The sequence below is a fragment of the Nyctereutes procyonoides genome, unplaced genomic scaffold, assembly GCF_905146905.1.
Source record: "Nyctereutes procyonoides isolate TBG_1078 unplaced genomic scaffold, NYPRO_anot_genome, whole genome shotgun sequence".
Lineage (NCBI taxonomy): Eukaryota > Metazoa > Chordata > Mammalia > Carnivora > Canidae > Nyctereutes > Nyctereutes procyonoides.
The window spans coordinates 41,286,944-41,303,068 of NW_026575020.1; the positions used below are offsets into that span (position 1 = coordinate 41,286,944).

Below are 16,125 nucleotides of genomic sequence, written 5' to 3' on the forward strand. Positions count from 1 at the left end.
GTTATACCCTATTCCACTACTCAGAGATGCACAATGGCATCCCACAGTTGCCATCAGCCATAGGGCAGTTGTGACACAGTTGTCTGCCTGTATATGAACTTGGTCATAGCTGTTAATATTATCACCATGTTAGTTATGTGCATTATTGGTTCTGCACATGTTGTGTCTAATTGCCATTTAAAATGTCTTCAAAATCGTGCTCAGAATTGGCATTGAAATGTCACTGAGAATGCTGAAAGGCACCTAGAACACAGAAGTATGGTATTCGTTTGCTGTTAAACAGATATTTGCATTGCTGTGTTCTTGAGAAGCAACAAACAAGTTCTTTGTGGGGGACCAATAAGGGATGGTAGCTTCTAGATGAACTTTGATTATGTCTTGTTACTGAGATACCCTTGGAAAAACATGCACATTGATGACTGAATCACAAAATGATTCAGAGTGGTCCAACTCTTAATGTGAAAGAGTGTTTTAGGAATAGGTTAAACAAATGTATTTCGCTGTGTTTTCCTTTTAAGGTATGCTCAAGAGTGATAAGTGGTTTTTAAATTTTGTCAATCTAAGTGGTGGGAAAGTAACAAATTATAGTTTACTTGTGGTCTTTGCATTCTTGGTGGTACATAAGACCAAGAGGGAAGGTTGCCTTCCAAAGAAAGTGTTAAGCAACCTACTGAACTTAGTAAATAGAATGGTAACAAGAGTGTACTTGGTGTCAGCAACCCACGTGCCAGATGATGCATATCAAGCACTTCACACTCATAATGGAGTCCCGACTGTCCTCACCAGGGCTTTTCCAGTTATCTTTCAGAACCAGGGCAGGAACAAGAAACCATTCTTTGGGTGCTAAGAGAATGGGTCCAGTAGAACCAGCCATGTCAGGGCCTCAGAGACAACCCAACTGGAGATGATAAGTTACCAAGCTGACCATGTGCTGCTCCCATGCCAGGTGCTTCGTGGGTTATCTCTAACCCTGCAACAGTCCTGAAACAGTCCTGAAAGATTTCCAGTGGGGCAGGTCCTGGCCTTCTAGAAAGCGCTTTGCCAAAAAAATAACAAAAGGTGTGTGTGTGTGTACACCAAATAGCCCTGACTTGATTTAGTAATTCCATGATTGGAAATTCATGCACGTGAAGTTGTTCGTTTTCACCACTGTGTGACTTAAAACGGAAAGTTGTGAGTGACTTAATACCTAACTCTGGAAACAGGGTACAGTGAATTAAGGCACATCCATACATGGTGGAATATTACACAGTCTTTAATCACAAAGATTGTAGTCTAATACGGAAGATGTTAATGTGGCCAATGAGAAAACAATAAAATAAATTTCAAAGATATAAATATGTTTGTTAATGTGGGCCAGTATTGGATGAGAAAAATGTGAAAATAAAAGTAGCCTTAAGGTGATGTGATCCCCCTCCCGCAAATTTCTCTTTACAATAAAAGCCAAAGAAAAGAGGTTTCCAAAAAAAAAAAAAAAAAAAAACAAGTCAGTAACTGCAATAACTATTGAGGTTTACTGAGAATAGAAATTTTCAGAGCACACCTAGAATTACCCAGTTATATATTTGCTACATTGAGATGTTAAGGAGACCCTGGGTTTCCTCCCCTGCCGCTATTTTCCTCTCCCCACTTGGAATTTGTAATTAGTATCTTTGCACAGCAGAAATGCAGTCATTTCAGGGAAGTATTTGAGGCTTTGTAAGCAAATGATGATAATGTAAAAGGTATTTGTCTAAATTTGCATTTATACAAAACATGGAGCTGCTGTGATTTCAGAGTAAATGTGCTTTCAATATTTTCTAAATACAGAGCTGTTGCAGCCCTAACAATACTTGGCTAAGAAATTGCACTTCTATGATAGGCCATAATTACTCTTTGGGAAATTATTGGGCTTAAAAAAAATGCCTACCTAATGATACCTAAAGGGTGAGTCCTGCTTTGTCCCATTTTGCATCTGTAGTCACTTCTGCATGACTCCTTCTCCTCTCTTTCAGAGTATCATTGATTTTTATTGTAGGACAAAAGGGCATGCATGGCATTAAAACCTACATATTTAAAATTCTAGAAAACATTTCTTTTTCAGGTAAGAGGCTTTAGTTACACAGGGACTTTCACAGTATTTATTTTCACCTTTTTCTCACAGTTGTTTAAATGGTCTTTTTGTATACATGAACTCATTTGCCGGAATTTTGGTTCTGAAACTCTAATCAAAATTCAGCGTCATTTGTCAATTGCATGATTAAATGTAGGAGCTGGAAAAGTTGATAAGATTTGGTTAAATATTATGGATTGGAGTTTTTCTCCAATGTGTTAGCCTGTGCTTCTGGACAAATTAATAAGTGGCCATTTTTCTGGAATTCTGCACCCTTCCTGCTTCCTTTCATTACATTAGGCAAGATTCCACTAGATGAGACATTTGCAGTCTTAAGACTTCCTGCCAGGGTTCAGACTTTGTATTTTTGACATTGAAGCTGTCGTGTTCCTGAAGCTACTTAATTAGAAACACATTCATTTCAGTGTACACTGGAAAAAGCTTGGACAGCAGAGCCCGGCACACTGGGAAGTTTGAGCATTTGTGTAGCTGGCAGCTAAACTAATGGTTTACAGTTTAAGCGAAAAAAATAACATAGGGCATTTCCTTGCCCCTAGAAGCGAAGAGAAGCTGAATGTGCACAGCAGATACCTTTTTTAAAAAGAGAGAGGAAGAAGAAGAAAGCAAAGACAACTCCACTTTCTCTGCAGTTGTGTTTATAATTCTTTCTTTGGCTATTTTCAAATACAAAAGTCTTCTAGAAGAATAGTTCCCAAACCGTGCTACTAATATTCAAGTCTGTTTTACAGGCTCCCAAGATACATTACTGCTGAGATCTGTAGTAAGGAGGACATTTTATATTCTGGAGAAAGATTTTTGCTTGAAGAATTTTATTTGTTGAATGGTAATGAGGGAATTATGCCCTCTCTTATTTTTAAATGTTTGAGCAATTTAAAAATGCACATCTGATGTTTGAAAACCTTCATTCAGTATCCATTGCTTTCAGGATAAAGCCTCAACTCCTTAGCATTCGAGAGAAAGCACACCTCTGCTTTCTCATTTTTTATCATTCTGATTTCCACAACCCTGTTCCCAAGAAAAGCCATCCTTGTAGATCCACTTCTACTCCCCTGGCTGCCCCACAGGAAAGGTACCTGGTCACCTTGATCAGAGCCAGGTATCTTTCCTCTAGGCTCACAAAATACTCTTGCAGCTTTCATAGGATGTGTCACTTACTGGAAAGACATGTGGAAAGGGTGCCATTTTCTCTCTGCCTCCTACTACTTGCCCTCCCTCCCCTACCATACCCAAGAAACACATTCGTGGGAGGTGGGCCCAGGAATTTTAGGTTCAGTATTATGAAGTCAGTGTGGCACAGAAGAAGAAACTTCGGAGTCATCCCAGGTTTGCTGCTTTCTTTGTTTTGTGGCGTTAGAGAAGTGACTTAAGCTCTCTGGGACTATTCTCTCCCCTGTAAAATGAGGATAACGCCTACCTTGTGCCATTGTTGTGTGGATTAGGAAAGGTGAATTTGAAGTTCCTCGTGTGATACTTAACCCATTTATCATTGGTAAGTGGCATCATAAATGATACTGTATGCAAGTGCATGTACACATTCACATTTGCGCGCGCACACACGCACGCTCCCGAAACCAACGGAAATCAGTCCATAATGCCCAGGCTTTAAGAGCTTTGGAGTCGGGTTCTCCACTCCTGCTCAGTTACTACTCAAGGAACCATTGCCCTCCCTTTGAATGAAGCAGTTGAAAAGGGCTTTGTGAATCATGGTGTCACTGGATGGCATGTGTGCAATTGGTGGGGGAAGGCTTGCTCGAAGTTCCTCAGGACTCAGGCCAGTCAGAACAGAGAATTAAATCACATCTCTGGCTGGCCGAAGGAAACAGCCAATAACAAAAATCATTCTCCACTGAAACACATCATGCCTTCCATTCAACCTTGGTAACTGTATTTCTGTTGTAATTGTGGCAATAACAGTTTCCATTTGTGCCAGGAACTCTACTAATCTCTTGACATATATTCTCCTCTCTCATTCTGATCACAAGCTGTCAGTTTGATTCAAGTATCCCATTTTAAAGATAAGGCAACTGAGGCTAGTCACATAGCTGCTACTTAGGGACTAACACCATGGTCGGTGCTTGTCCCACCACCCATGCTGCTTCAAATGCTGCCCACATTTTGAAATCCTTCTGAAGTTTTTAGGCTTGGGAACAAAATGTCACATTAGGATTTTTGTTGTGAAAGGAAATGTAACTGTGCATACGTTTATTAAAACAGTTTTTCTCCAAATAATGAACCATCTGTAATTTTCTCTTGGAAGCAACAGACATTAAAGCAGCTGTGTGTCTCTGTTTCTCTTCACAGTGCTCCCATGCCCTACCTCATAGGAATCCATTTAAGTTTAATGGAGGTAAGTTGGCGCCTTTCCTCCCCAGATCTCTCTACTTGTGGCTTTGTTTTGATATGTGGCGGCGGAAAAGACAGTCTCTGGATTCACAGCTCTGCACATGGGAGCATGTCGAAGCAACACCTCTCCCAGGTGCACAGAGCTGAGCTTCAGTGGAGACCCTTTCCACTGGGCTCTGGCTCCCAGTGTTTTTCCACTTTTGCTTGGAGATTGTCAATTTTCATGGGTGAGGGAGTGAGGTACATAGAGGCAGGAGGAAGGGGTTCTTCAAGGGTTTGAACGAGGGAAGGGAATTTGCTTACTTTTCCAAATGATGTTTATTCTAAATTACTATAACAATATTACAATTTTCCTTATAGACAATGTGGTATAAAGAAGTATAAAGAAGAAAGTTAAAATTATCCACAGTACCGTTATTCCAGATTCAACTACTGTTAGCATTAAACTATTCTTCCTCCTAGTCTATAGTCTATAGCCTATGAATATATATTTTGTATAAATGTGCATAACTGATGTGTGTATATATATGTATATATAATTTCATGTCTGTTTCATTTAACATTATGGCATGGGGATTTCTACATGTTTTTAATCTACTCTCAGTAATAATAATTTTTAGTTTGTTGCCTGTCATTCCACTTTTTTGATATACCACAACTTAACCATTTTCCTATTATTGTTGGACACTTAGGTTGTTTATCATTTTTCACTATTATAAATAGCATTTCAGTGAACATCTTTATACATAAGGCTTTATCTGCATTTTGACTTATTTCCTTAGCACAGAACCCCCAAAGTAGAAATGCTTGGTCAAAGCTATGAATCTGGTGCCAGATTGCTTTTTGTATGGCTGTACCAATTAGATAGCAGTTCTTTTAAAGGACTTTTCTGTGCTTTTGTAAGTGCCATTGGTTCGTAGACATGAACCTTAAGCTTTTCCCTTCTCAAGAGAGAGCTTAAATTTGTACTAGAGCAAAATGAGGTGGGAGGGGGGGTTGCCTATTTTGCACAGGAGATACGCTCTCAGAGGGAAAATCTAGAGCCATGTCCGTCTGTGATGATGCTTTGCATGTCTTATAGGAAGTGCTACTTCTCTTCTTCTGTTCCCTTCATTTCACGTCGACGAGGACCACCTGCTTCTTCACACTGTTGCACACTGTGCTATTGTGCTTACGAAAATGAAACAAGTTGGTTATCGAAAAACCTGTTTGTTTGACATTGAGAATCTTGATCAAAATAGACCACAGAAATCTGCTCAAATTTCTAATTTGACAGGACGGCCATGTGGCTCCTACATTCTGTTAACAGTTCCTCCTTGTCATCACCCAGCCCTGAGCACATACAGTACACAGTTTATGGACTATCTTGGATGGTGTATTTAGATCAGATTGAAGAGATTTCTTCTGTGTTTTACCTTTGTTTGTGAAGTTTAGGGGTGTATTCAAAGCTCCTATGTGAAAAATTAAAAGTGAATACTTTCTAATCAACCTTTCATGCCAGCTGTTGCAGAGTTTGAAACATGAATCTAAAGGCCATTTGGTCTTATCAGAGTCCACAGCTCTTCCCTGCCCCTCCTCCTGCCTTCCAGACTGTTCCAGCACAGGCTCTTTCAGACTCCTTTTCATGTCCCTTTACCTTTAGTATTGTCCACCTTTCTAGTAGTCTTAGCTTGCTTTTCTTCACCACATACCCTCTAGTCAACTCACATAAGGCTTTTTGCTTCAGTTACCAAGGGTAGTGTCAGTGACTCTTGGCTGTGATTCTAATACTGGCATCCCTTTCTGTGAACTTCACGTGCAAAGTTTCAAGTGCCAGTTGACTGTCACTTAATGTGCTACAGATGTTTCAAACTCAGACTCCCCCAAACGATGCGTTATCTACACACACACACACACACACACACACACACACACACACACACACACGGCCTGCCGCTGTTCCAGATCCCTATGAGTGGCACCACTGCCTGCAAAGCCACCAAAGCGGGACACACTGAGCATGGCTGAGTACTCTTCTTCCTCATTCTTTCTGAGTAGTCACTGTGCCTCTGACAGTTCTCCCACCCTGTTCCTTCCTCACTGCCTTCATTGACCTTTTTTTCTTTGCTCTCTTGGATTCTTGTGAAGCCTTATTCATTTATTTGATAAGCAAAATGAAGGCCTCCGTGTTCCAAATATTTGCTAGGCTGTGGAGGGAGGAAGACGGAGGTGAAATTCAGGGCATAGTCCTGACATTTGGTGGAGTACCTTCTGCCTGGCGCTGTACCTCTGCATCCTGCCTCTCTCTGCTCTCCCCACGTTCTACTCAGTCTCCATCGCTGTCATGCCTTGTGTCCTCTTACTGTCCTTTGGTAGCCAGTGCTCTCAGTGATTCCCAAACACACTCACATGCCCCCCTTTCCCCTACCTGCCCTGACTAAGCCTGTCCTTCTCCAGCTCTTCCCAGAAGTCCCTGGTTGTCCTCTTTTGCTTCCTGTACCTCTTGCTCTGGATGATAGCCATCTGCTTCTGTGTCTCCTCTCTCATTCCTAGGAGTGTGAGTTCTTTGAGAACAAAGACTGTGCTTCATTCATGTGGTGTCCTCAGTACCTAGCAGGACGCTGAGCAGGTGCTTTCTGAAAAGAAGGATTGAGTGCATGCTTGGAAAACTGGAATTCCAAACACATTTCGAGCCTCCAGTAGGCATCACTGTTTCCAGGGAACCTAGCACTACAATTTTACTTAAAGATAGAGTAAATTTTTTTTACTTTTTATATGGTTGTAAGGAATTTTTGAAAAGGCCTTTGGTAGTAAAACATGCAGTGCAAAATATATGTCAATTTTGAAGCTAACACTTGACAGTTTTGTGTTTAGGTGAATGGGTGCAAGTCTACTCACCTCAGTCTTTGAAGGGTTTTAAGTGAGAAGGTTCAGAAAGTGCCAGGCAAGGTAAATCTTAGACCTGTTTGAAGTTGGGAAGGGGTTTGCCATGCTGGATTCCTCTGTGGTCAGAACTAAAAGAAAAACAGAAATAGTCATCGCCCTGTGCTTGAGGCCAGCTAAGCCACTTTCCAGACAAAGTCACATGGCCTGGGTGTGTTGGGCAGCCATGAACTACCCAATTATGGAGTTTAGTCTTTCTGTCTCCTCAAGTGGATTTCAGTTCAGACTCCCAAGTGCTCTAGTCATCCTTTTGATTGGGTTTATCTGGTTCTATTATACCCTTCAAGGGAGAGAAATGCTTTCCTGTGAGGTTTCTTCTGGGAACTATGGGCTGTAATACTCAGGGAGGAGTTCGTACCTGGGGCCAAAGGAAAGCTCTTTCAGGAAGGAGCTCGGGAAGGCCCATCTCCTCTCGCATACTAGTTTTCTTACTGGCAATTCAGCAAAAGGCTTATTTTTGACTGTCTTGTTATTTTTTCTTGAAAGCTATAGGCACCTTATTATGCCTTTGCATATGTGCCAGAATTTTTTAAACTTCAAATGAATGTGGCAGATGTTCATAAAAGTTTAGAAAAAGCTACCATAGGAAGACTTTTTAACCATTTTTATGACACTCAAATTTGTTGCACAAAACGAAATATAAATTATAACCTAGTGTTCTCATTTGTAAAAAGGTTATTTTGGGGAAAGACCTCATTCTAGTCTTCCTGCTCTCCCAGGGTGCCCTTGCTGTGTGTTAGATGATAACCTCGTCCCCTTAAAAAGTCTGCCTGCCTTCCTCAGTGACAAGTTTATAGTTGATCATGATTCTTACCCCTCCTTCTGCCTTTTTATATTCTTTCTCTCATTTAAGCAAACATTAATTTGAGGCTAATGGTAAGTTAGCAGGATAGCCAAGGCTATTGGCATAGACCTAGTTCCTTCTTGGAGAGAATGATCTTGTTAGCTGGCAGCTAGAAAGTACCGAAATGTGGCCAGATTACACATTGGCTGTTTCCTTTCATTCTCTCAACCTCAGTTCAGGAGACATTTCTGCCACCCCTCTTCTGTGCCATGTCTGGTAGCAGGTGCCAGGTCACATCTGGTAGATGGTGCTTCTCCTATTTGTTAAATGAAGACTTTCCTTTCCAAGCCTCACAAGCAATGCTTTGTGTACAGGCCTCAGAGCAACATGAGGGATGGATGCAGGATATCATATGTATGTATCATTCCTGTTGGCAGAATGGTCAAGAAGGAGGAAGGAAAGTCGATAGCCATGGCACAGTTCCATATAGAGGCTCGTGTTAGCCTGTAGATTATGATCCACCTATACACAGAGGCAGTAAAGTGTAGTGGTTAGAATGTAAGCTCTGGATGCTGGCTCCCCTATTTCCTGCTTATGTGATGATCTTGAGCAGGGTAATTGACCTCTTAATCTCTGTTGTCTTACATATGAAATGAGGGCACATAGAACTCAACAGAGATCAACAGCCATTACTATTTTTATTTCCTCAATGGCCTCAAAGCCATTTGCATTAAGTTGATGGCTTTGAATTCATGTTTCAGAGGTTACAAGAGTCATCATCCTCATCACCTAAGGCAAAAGAGTGTCAAAAAAAAAAAAAAAAACTGGTTTGTGCTCACCCTATTTTCTCCTGGTTTGTAGTGCTAGAGACACCATATCAGGTATGGGAGCAGTGCTTTTGTAGAATTTGAAGCTACTGTTAGTCCTCTGCTTGACCACTCCCCTGCTGTAGGAATTTCAGGCATGATACTTGGTTTCTCTGTATCTCTCTTCATCTGTAAAAGTGGCTAGTACCCATCTTTTAGGATTGTGGTAAGGATTAAATAAGTGAGTCCTGTCTGTGTCCAGTGTATCCCAGGGCCTGGCCTGTGGTAGGCATGCAGTCTATATCCCCTTCTGTAGTAATGTTTCGAGAGCCTTCTGAATACCAGGCACTACATCATGTGAAGCGTTCTGTATGAAATGGTGAATGTCACGCAATCCTTGCCTTCACGGGGTTTTGTCTGGAGCAGATGCAGACAAGTGGAAAGTAATTGGAGTGAATTTGGGTTGCCGTGGGTCTGGTGGGCAACCCAAATTCACTGGGTGGGGGAGACACTACATTTAGCCCTGGGGGCTGTGCTTCAGAGAGGAAGGAAGTACCTAAACTGAAACCAGGAAAACAGAGAACAGAATCAACAAAGACTTAAAATGAACACCATGGATTTTTCCAGAAAGTATGAGTAGTTCAGTATCTGACAGGAGCACAGAGCTGAAGGGAGAGAGAGCTGAGGTAGGCAGGCAAGGGCTAGGCCATCCAGGGCCTTGTAAGCCTTGTTAAGGAGTCTGAACTTTATAGGGCAATGGAGAGCCATTGATGTGTGTAAATAAGGAGGGACATGGTCAGGCCTTCTCCTTCTGGGCCATTAGAAACACAGTCCTTCCATATAAAATGTTTGGAAACTGCTTAACCATGTTAATAAAGTAAATTGATATTTATAAAGATCAAGGTAATTCTTAAGTAAATTACACACCACAACCATATATATATATAAAATTCAGATGTGTTAGCATCCCAAACCCAAGCTTCTGAATGGCTCCTTTGCTACCACGCTGTGACAGAGGTGTTTGTAGTGATGACTTTCTTCAGGGGTCTAAGCACCACTTTTACTAGATTTTGTCTTTTCCGCCTGTTTCCAAGTATTTTTTATGAATTAGATATTCTTTCTACAGCCCAGTTTGAGGATATAAATTTAGATTGTATACTAAATGACAGTTCAGTAAGAACAGGAGGAGCGAGACCCAGAAACCACATCCACAGGTCCCTAGCCACAGGTCCCAGCATTAAAATGTCAAATGGTATGTGATAGGTACATGAGGGCACTAAGCCAACTCACAGCATTCCTTTCTCTTTCTCACCGTCCTTTACCTGGGGAGGCTTGGCGGGAGCTGCTAGAAGCCTGATTTTGCAGATGCACCAGGTGCTTGGCACAGCACCGAGCCACCGAGCCACCACTCTAGGGACCATATCCAGGTGCCAAGTTAGATCTCCTTTTGGTCTGTGGGAGCCAGAGGCAGCGTTTGTATCTGCACTGGGGCTCCCGGTATAACTAGTGAGCTTTCACACAAAATCACAGGATTTACTTATTTACAGAAAAGAAAAATAACCTCTCTTTTTTCCTTTGCCTCTCAAAGAACCCGAATTTCTGTCAAATAAACGGACACAATTTTAACTAGTTTTTTCTTTTCATTTTCCCCTCAGCATAGAAAGTCTTTAATCCTTTGTTCATTTATATATATATATATATATAAATTTATTTTTACATAGTTTCATAGTGAGCAAAGTGTTTCCTGTTTACCATTGTGCCATTTTGCTTCTTCGTAGGACTCCACAGGTAGACAGTAATAAGATGTAGTTCACACTAGTTGATGCTAAGATTGATGCAAAACTCTGAGCCATAATTATATTTAGATGTAAGTGGTGACTTGTATATGTATCCTCACAGGAATTGAGAAATTCCATGTGAGATTTATTTGTTAGTGCTAAGTAATCCTCTTCTTGCTTTATAAGAAGGTGATAGTTGCATGACAGGCTCCACCTGGTAGTTTTAGTTATAGGCTCATGGGAAGAGCTTTGGCAGGAAGGGGAGAGGATTGGGACATCTTCTGAATCCCTTACTCAATACCAGGCACTGTGCCAGATACCTTTCCTGTGTTCACTTTTGAGTGTTCCTCAGAATCTCCCTGCCAGGGAGGTATCCATATTTACAAATGGGGAAGCTGAGGCTCAGGTAACATAATTTCAATCAAGGACCCAGGGCCTCTGCTCTGTGCACTGTCTCATCAGGCTATGTGGATCATGCCTAGCCCTGCCCCTCTGCTGGACAGAGGCCCCAACTTTGCCTGAGCCTTTCCTTCTCGAGGCAGCTCCCATGCCATGCCCTGGTGATTTTGGTGAGGGGATCATCAGGGAGACAAGTCCAGCAGCCTCATGTACCAGAGAAGAGCTCTAAGTACATTTGTATCTGGGTTACTTAGCCTCCCCATGACTTCATTTTCTCATCAGTAAAATTTAAATGATATTATTTATCTCAGGGCGTTGCAAGAATTTAGTGATACAATGAACGGATCACTTTTGAAGAGCTTTTGAAAAATACCATACCAAACATTCTTTGCAGTTAGGAGCATGTTTAAATTGCTTGCTGGTGCTTGCTTTATTATATAAAGAAGAAGGTAGTTGGACAGTAGCTTGGTCTTGCTGGAATTTCCTTAGCATTCAATTTGTTACCATGCAGAATATCATATGTAAGTCCCTGTCACATGCACAGCATTGAGTGATGGCCCAGCAGCTCTGTTCAACCTAGGACCTGAAGGAGCTCCTGGATTTCACCTGATGGGCTTCCCCTGGAAGCTCTCTCCTCTTCACAGTGCTATCTACTTTTAAAATGTCACTTATCCTAATACTAGAATTAGTTAATATAAAACAATTTAAATCTCTAGTAGTAATTTATGTAATCAAAGGAAACAAGTACTTCTGGATGATTTAAGTATCTCTTGCAGTCAGTACAGTTTCAGTATAATTTGTTGTGACTGAAATGTTCTCTTGTGCGATGAGATAAGCCTCTGTTATAGATTAGAAAAACTGAGTAATTTATGAGGGAGAATCCCAGTAGAAAATGTGAAACCATCATTGATGCTCTTGTTTGCCAATTTTCCTATCATCACTTAGCCAGTCATTATATGTAAGTTCCGCTTAGCAATGGGAAAACTGACTTCAAAGAAAATTTAGTTTATAAACTGTTACTGAGAGAAGCATGAACTAATCAAAATCCTGTCAGATTATAAGAAAAGGAGCAGCACGCAGGGAGGCTGTGTGGAAAGGACTCTCAGGCTCTAGAGTTAGGCAGCCCTGGGTTCAAATTCTAGCCCTAATTAATGGTCTAGTTAGAATCCAGGTAACTTTAGACGAGCCAAGAGGTCAGTTTGGCAGAGGGTGGGGAGAGTATTATTCCTGCACCACACAGACTATTCCGTACAAAAGAATTATTGTCTTCTTTAGAGATAAAGAGGTGCCTACTGGAGGGGCACCTGGGTGACTCAGTCCGTTAAGCATCTGACTCTTGATTTCAGCTCAGGTCATGATCTGGGGGTCCTAGAATCTATCTCTGCACTCAGCGGGGAGAATCCTGAGATTCTCTCTCTCTCCCTCTCCTCCTGCCCCTCCCCACCCCCTGCTCGCACACTCTCAATCTCTCTCAAATAAATAAACACATCTTTTAAAAAGAGGGGATCCCTGGGTGGCTCAGCAGTTTGGTGCCTGCCTTTGGCCCAGGGTGTGATCCTGGAGTCCCGGGATCGAGTCCCATGTCGGGCTCCATGCATGGAGCCTGCTTCTCCCTCTGCCTGTGTCTCTGCCTCTCTCTCTCTCTCTCTCTCTCTCTCTCTCTCTCTCTATATATATATATATATATATATATATATATATATATAATGAATAAATAAATAAATATTTTTAAAAATAAAAAATAAAAAGAGAGAGGCCTATTAGAAATATCTAATGACATCAACCATTGAATGAGAGTCTATCAGTGTACATGGATGGCACTTTAGCCATAGCATTCCTGTGAAGGAAGTGTAGGTTTTGCAGATGGGATGTTATGGTTTCTCTTTGAGCCCCAGATGCCTCGCTTTTAAATGGGTAGATTCCCCCACTTCATAGGAGTTTTTAATGAGTAAGTGAGGGAATTGATACCTGACACATGGTAGGTGCCAAATAAATGGAAGTGACTATATGTGTATCAGTATTGCATCGTTAGAACGCATCTACCTAAGATTGACTTTCCCCTCTCTCAGCCTCCTTTTGTATTTTTTAGTGAGTGATTTTTTCTAAATTGACATTAACTCAAAGGCACTTTTAACTGAGCATAGCCACATGGGACTGGTGGCTTCTTTTCATAAAGTCCTTGCAAGCGATAAGGGGCAGGGCCGTTGTGGGAGCTCAGAGACCAGCCGCGTGGTGATTGAAGAGCCATACCCTTGGCCTAGGCAGATCTTACTTGGAATCTGGGCACATGTGGTTTTGTTTAACACCATGCTCCGCAGACTCATGCTCCGGGTTTGTGACCATCAGGCATTTGTTGTTGATAGGTGAGGTCACCACAGTAGGGGTGTTTGTCAACCAAATTAAACTTCCTCTTAATGACCTAAAATAATTGATTCGGAAGGCCTTTAAATGGACCACAGCAATGTGTAACCAGGCTGAAATCTGCACAGATTAATGCATGTTATTGTTTTTGCTTCTTGGGGGAGGTTATGGATAGACCATAGGCTTTTGGGGCAGGCAGCGAGCCTAAGTTTGAATCTGAGCTCCACCATTTGTCTGCATGGTATATGAACGAGCCATTGAACTGTGCGTGTGCGCCTCACCATCTGCGAAATGGGGCACCTGCCTTAAAGTGATGACAGTTAGAAATAATGTGACTGAAGTTCCATGCACATTAGTAGACTCTCATGCAGTGGTAGAGATTATTGTTAATAAAGTATTCCCACTAGGCATCTCTGAGGAAGATAGCTTAGTAATAACTTTGTACAAAGTGGTCAAACTCTGATGTAGTAACTGTACCTTTTTTTTCACCCTGCTAAACTGATTTCTCCATAAACTGCTTTCCGTACTAAACTTAAACACCCATAGAGAAAAGTGTGACTAAAATTGGAGTCTGTAAACCTCTCTTTACATATTGTTTGATTCTCAGCTGATTTCAAAATGAATTTAAAGTTGAGTATTTAAGATCTGTGCCATGCAGGCTACAGAAGGAGTGAGTTTTTTCTTGCTTTTGGATCCAGACATTAATGACCTAAGCTCTGGCCTTTGCAGGTAGAGTGGGGCTACTGTGTTATGTTTGTTAGAAATAAAGGCACTGGCTCAGGGCTTTTCCTAAGCTTGATCAACAGTGGCGCTAAAGTTTGCTTTTGTGTTTGGAAGTTATCAGTATCCCACAGAATGGTTTATGTGTCCTGCCTAAAATCCTTCCCTCCATACACCCAAATATCTGACAAAAACTAAAAGCTGCAGGCTGGGGCTACCCAGGGTCCTGGACATATCTTTAACCAAATATGATATCTGTTAAGCCTTGGCATCAATTGTTTTTGAATGATTCACTGGTGATAAACTTATATCCTCTTTGGCATTTTATTGCAAATATTTTGTACTGACCGAATGGGTTAAATTATGAAGCTTGATAAGTACATATGCACATTACCCATCCCTAGCTTTAAAAGAAAAAAAAAGGAAGAAAAAGATAGCTATGAGTTTGGAAGTCATCCCAATTTTTAAAAATAAGAGAATTTGGACATTTTGGCATATGGGGCTTTTTAAATGAAATTTCATGGAACTGAAAACAGTCAATTTTAGGTTTCCAAAAATTGTTTTGATTTTCATTGGTATAAATTTGCTGCACATGGTTTTAGGGAAGTTCTGAGAGATGCATTTGGGACTTCGGGGTTGATTTTTTTTTTTTTTTTTGAGATTTGTGATTTATTTTTAAAAGGTGATTTTTTTTCCCCCCAACTCAAAGTATAAATCGGAGGAGACAGAGTTCCATTTCTAGGACAGCTTTTTTGTAATGACATCGTTAAACATTGCCAAACCCCTGGACTTGGGCTGAATTATTGAGTATCATTTCGGCACCATTTGGACACTGCACAGCAGAGTCCTCTTCCCCCATCTGAGTTAGAATCTCGAGGCCAAGTGATTTGGGCCATTCCATTAGCAGCAGCTGCTGGTGATAAGCACTGTGAGAGTCACCTGTGTAGGGTCAGGCTTATTGCACATCAAGGTTCGGCAGTTTCGGAAGAGAGGGAAGATGCCCAGGAGGGGGCTCCAGGCCACCTGCTGTGCCAGGATCAAAGGGTTGAAAGGTCAGAGGGCGCAGCTCCCTTAACCATATCTGTCTGTGCAATAGCTATTTCAGATTGTAAATCTTGGCGATTTCATTAAGTCCTCCTGGCTGCTACTAGGGGCATTGAAATAATAAAATTTTATATCTGTTGCCTTTCCTGCCTCTGGCAGCCAGGCTGATACATTCTCTGCAAAATGGGGTGTCCTTATGAAAACCTTTCCTGGAATGATCAGAGGAGCCCTAATGAAGCTTCACATTGGGAAGTTGGGGTTCACAGAATCTCATCCTTTGGAATAGTTTTTTTTAAAAAAACATACAAACCATTTAGCAGCCTTTGTGGTTTATGTAACACCTCTTTTCTGAAAAGCAGGTCACCAAAATATTACATATTGCTAAATGCTTAATCTTACACAGAAGTGGAAAGGTGTGCTTTCTTGGTGCTGCTGCTTTATTAAATAGTCCGTTCTGAGGATTTCAGGGCCCATCCTCTGGGGCCGCCCCAAGCCACTATATAGATTCTACTTCCCACTCAGCAGACCTTTTGGGTGTTTTTATAGACATGTCTCCTGAATATGATTTTCCAAACACTTTTCCTAGATCTTAAAGTTGTTATGGACCTTTAGGGCTCCTTGGCTCTTGGGCAAGACAAATCACAGTAATCGCTGCCCCTTTACTGCCCATATGTTTAAGACCCCCTGTAGTTTGTTTGAAAAGTTAAGAGATTTTCACAGTGAAGGTGCCATTTCTGAAATTTAAAGTGTTCCTTTTCACCGGGAGATAAGTTCACTCTGATTAAGTCCGTAATTCTCACTAAGCCATGTTTATGGGGGCAATAAACAATGTTTCAGCGTGCTTGTTAAATTGGG

General features: G+C 41.4%; 1 protein-coding gene across 7 annotated transcripts in view; it reads left to right on the top strand.

Annotated features, from left to right (window-relative positions):
• DENND1A (DENN domain containing 1A) overlaps positions 1-16,125 on the top strand; it is a 506,616-nt gene that overhangs the window by 293,778 nt on the left and 196,713 nt on the right. For all 7 annotated transcript variants that reach the window (XM_055337788.1, XM_055337761.1, XM_055337769.1 and 4 more), the window contains one exon: positions 4,415-4,460. In XM_055337788.1, the coding sequence (XP_055193763.1) occupies positions 4,415-4,460 (46 nt within the window). The remainder of the gene's footprint in view (positions 1-4,414; positions 4,461-16,125) is intronic.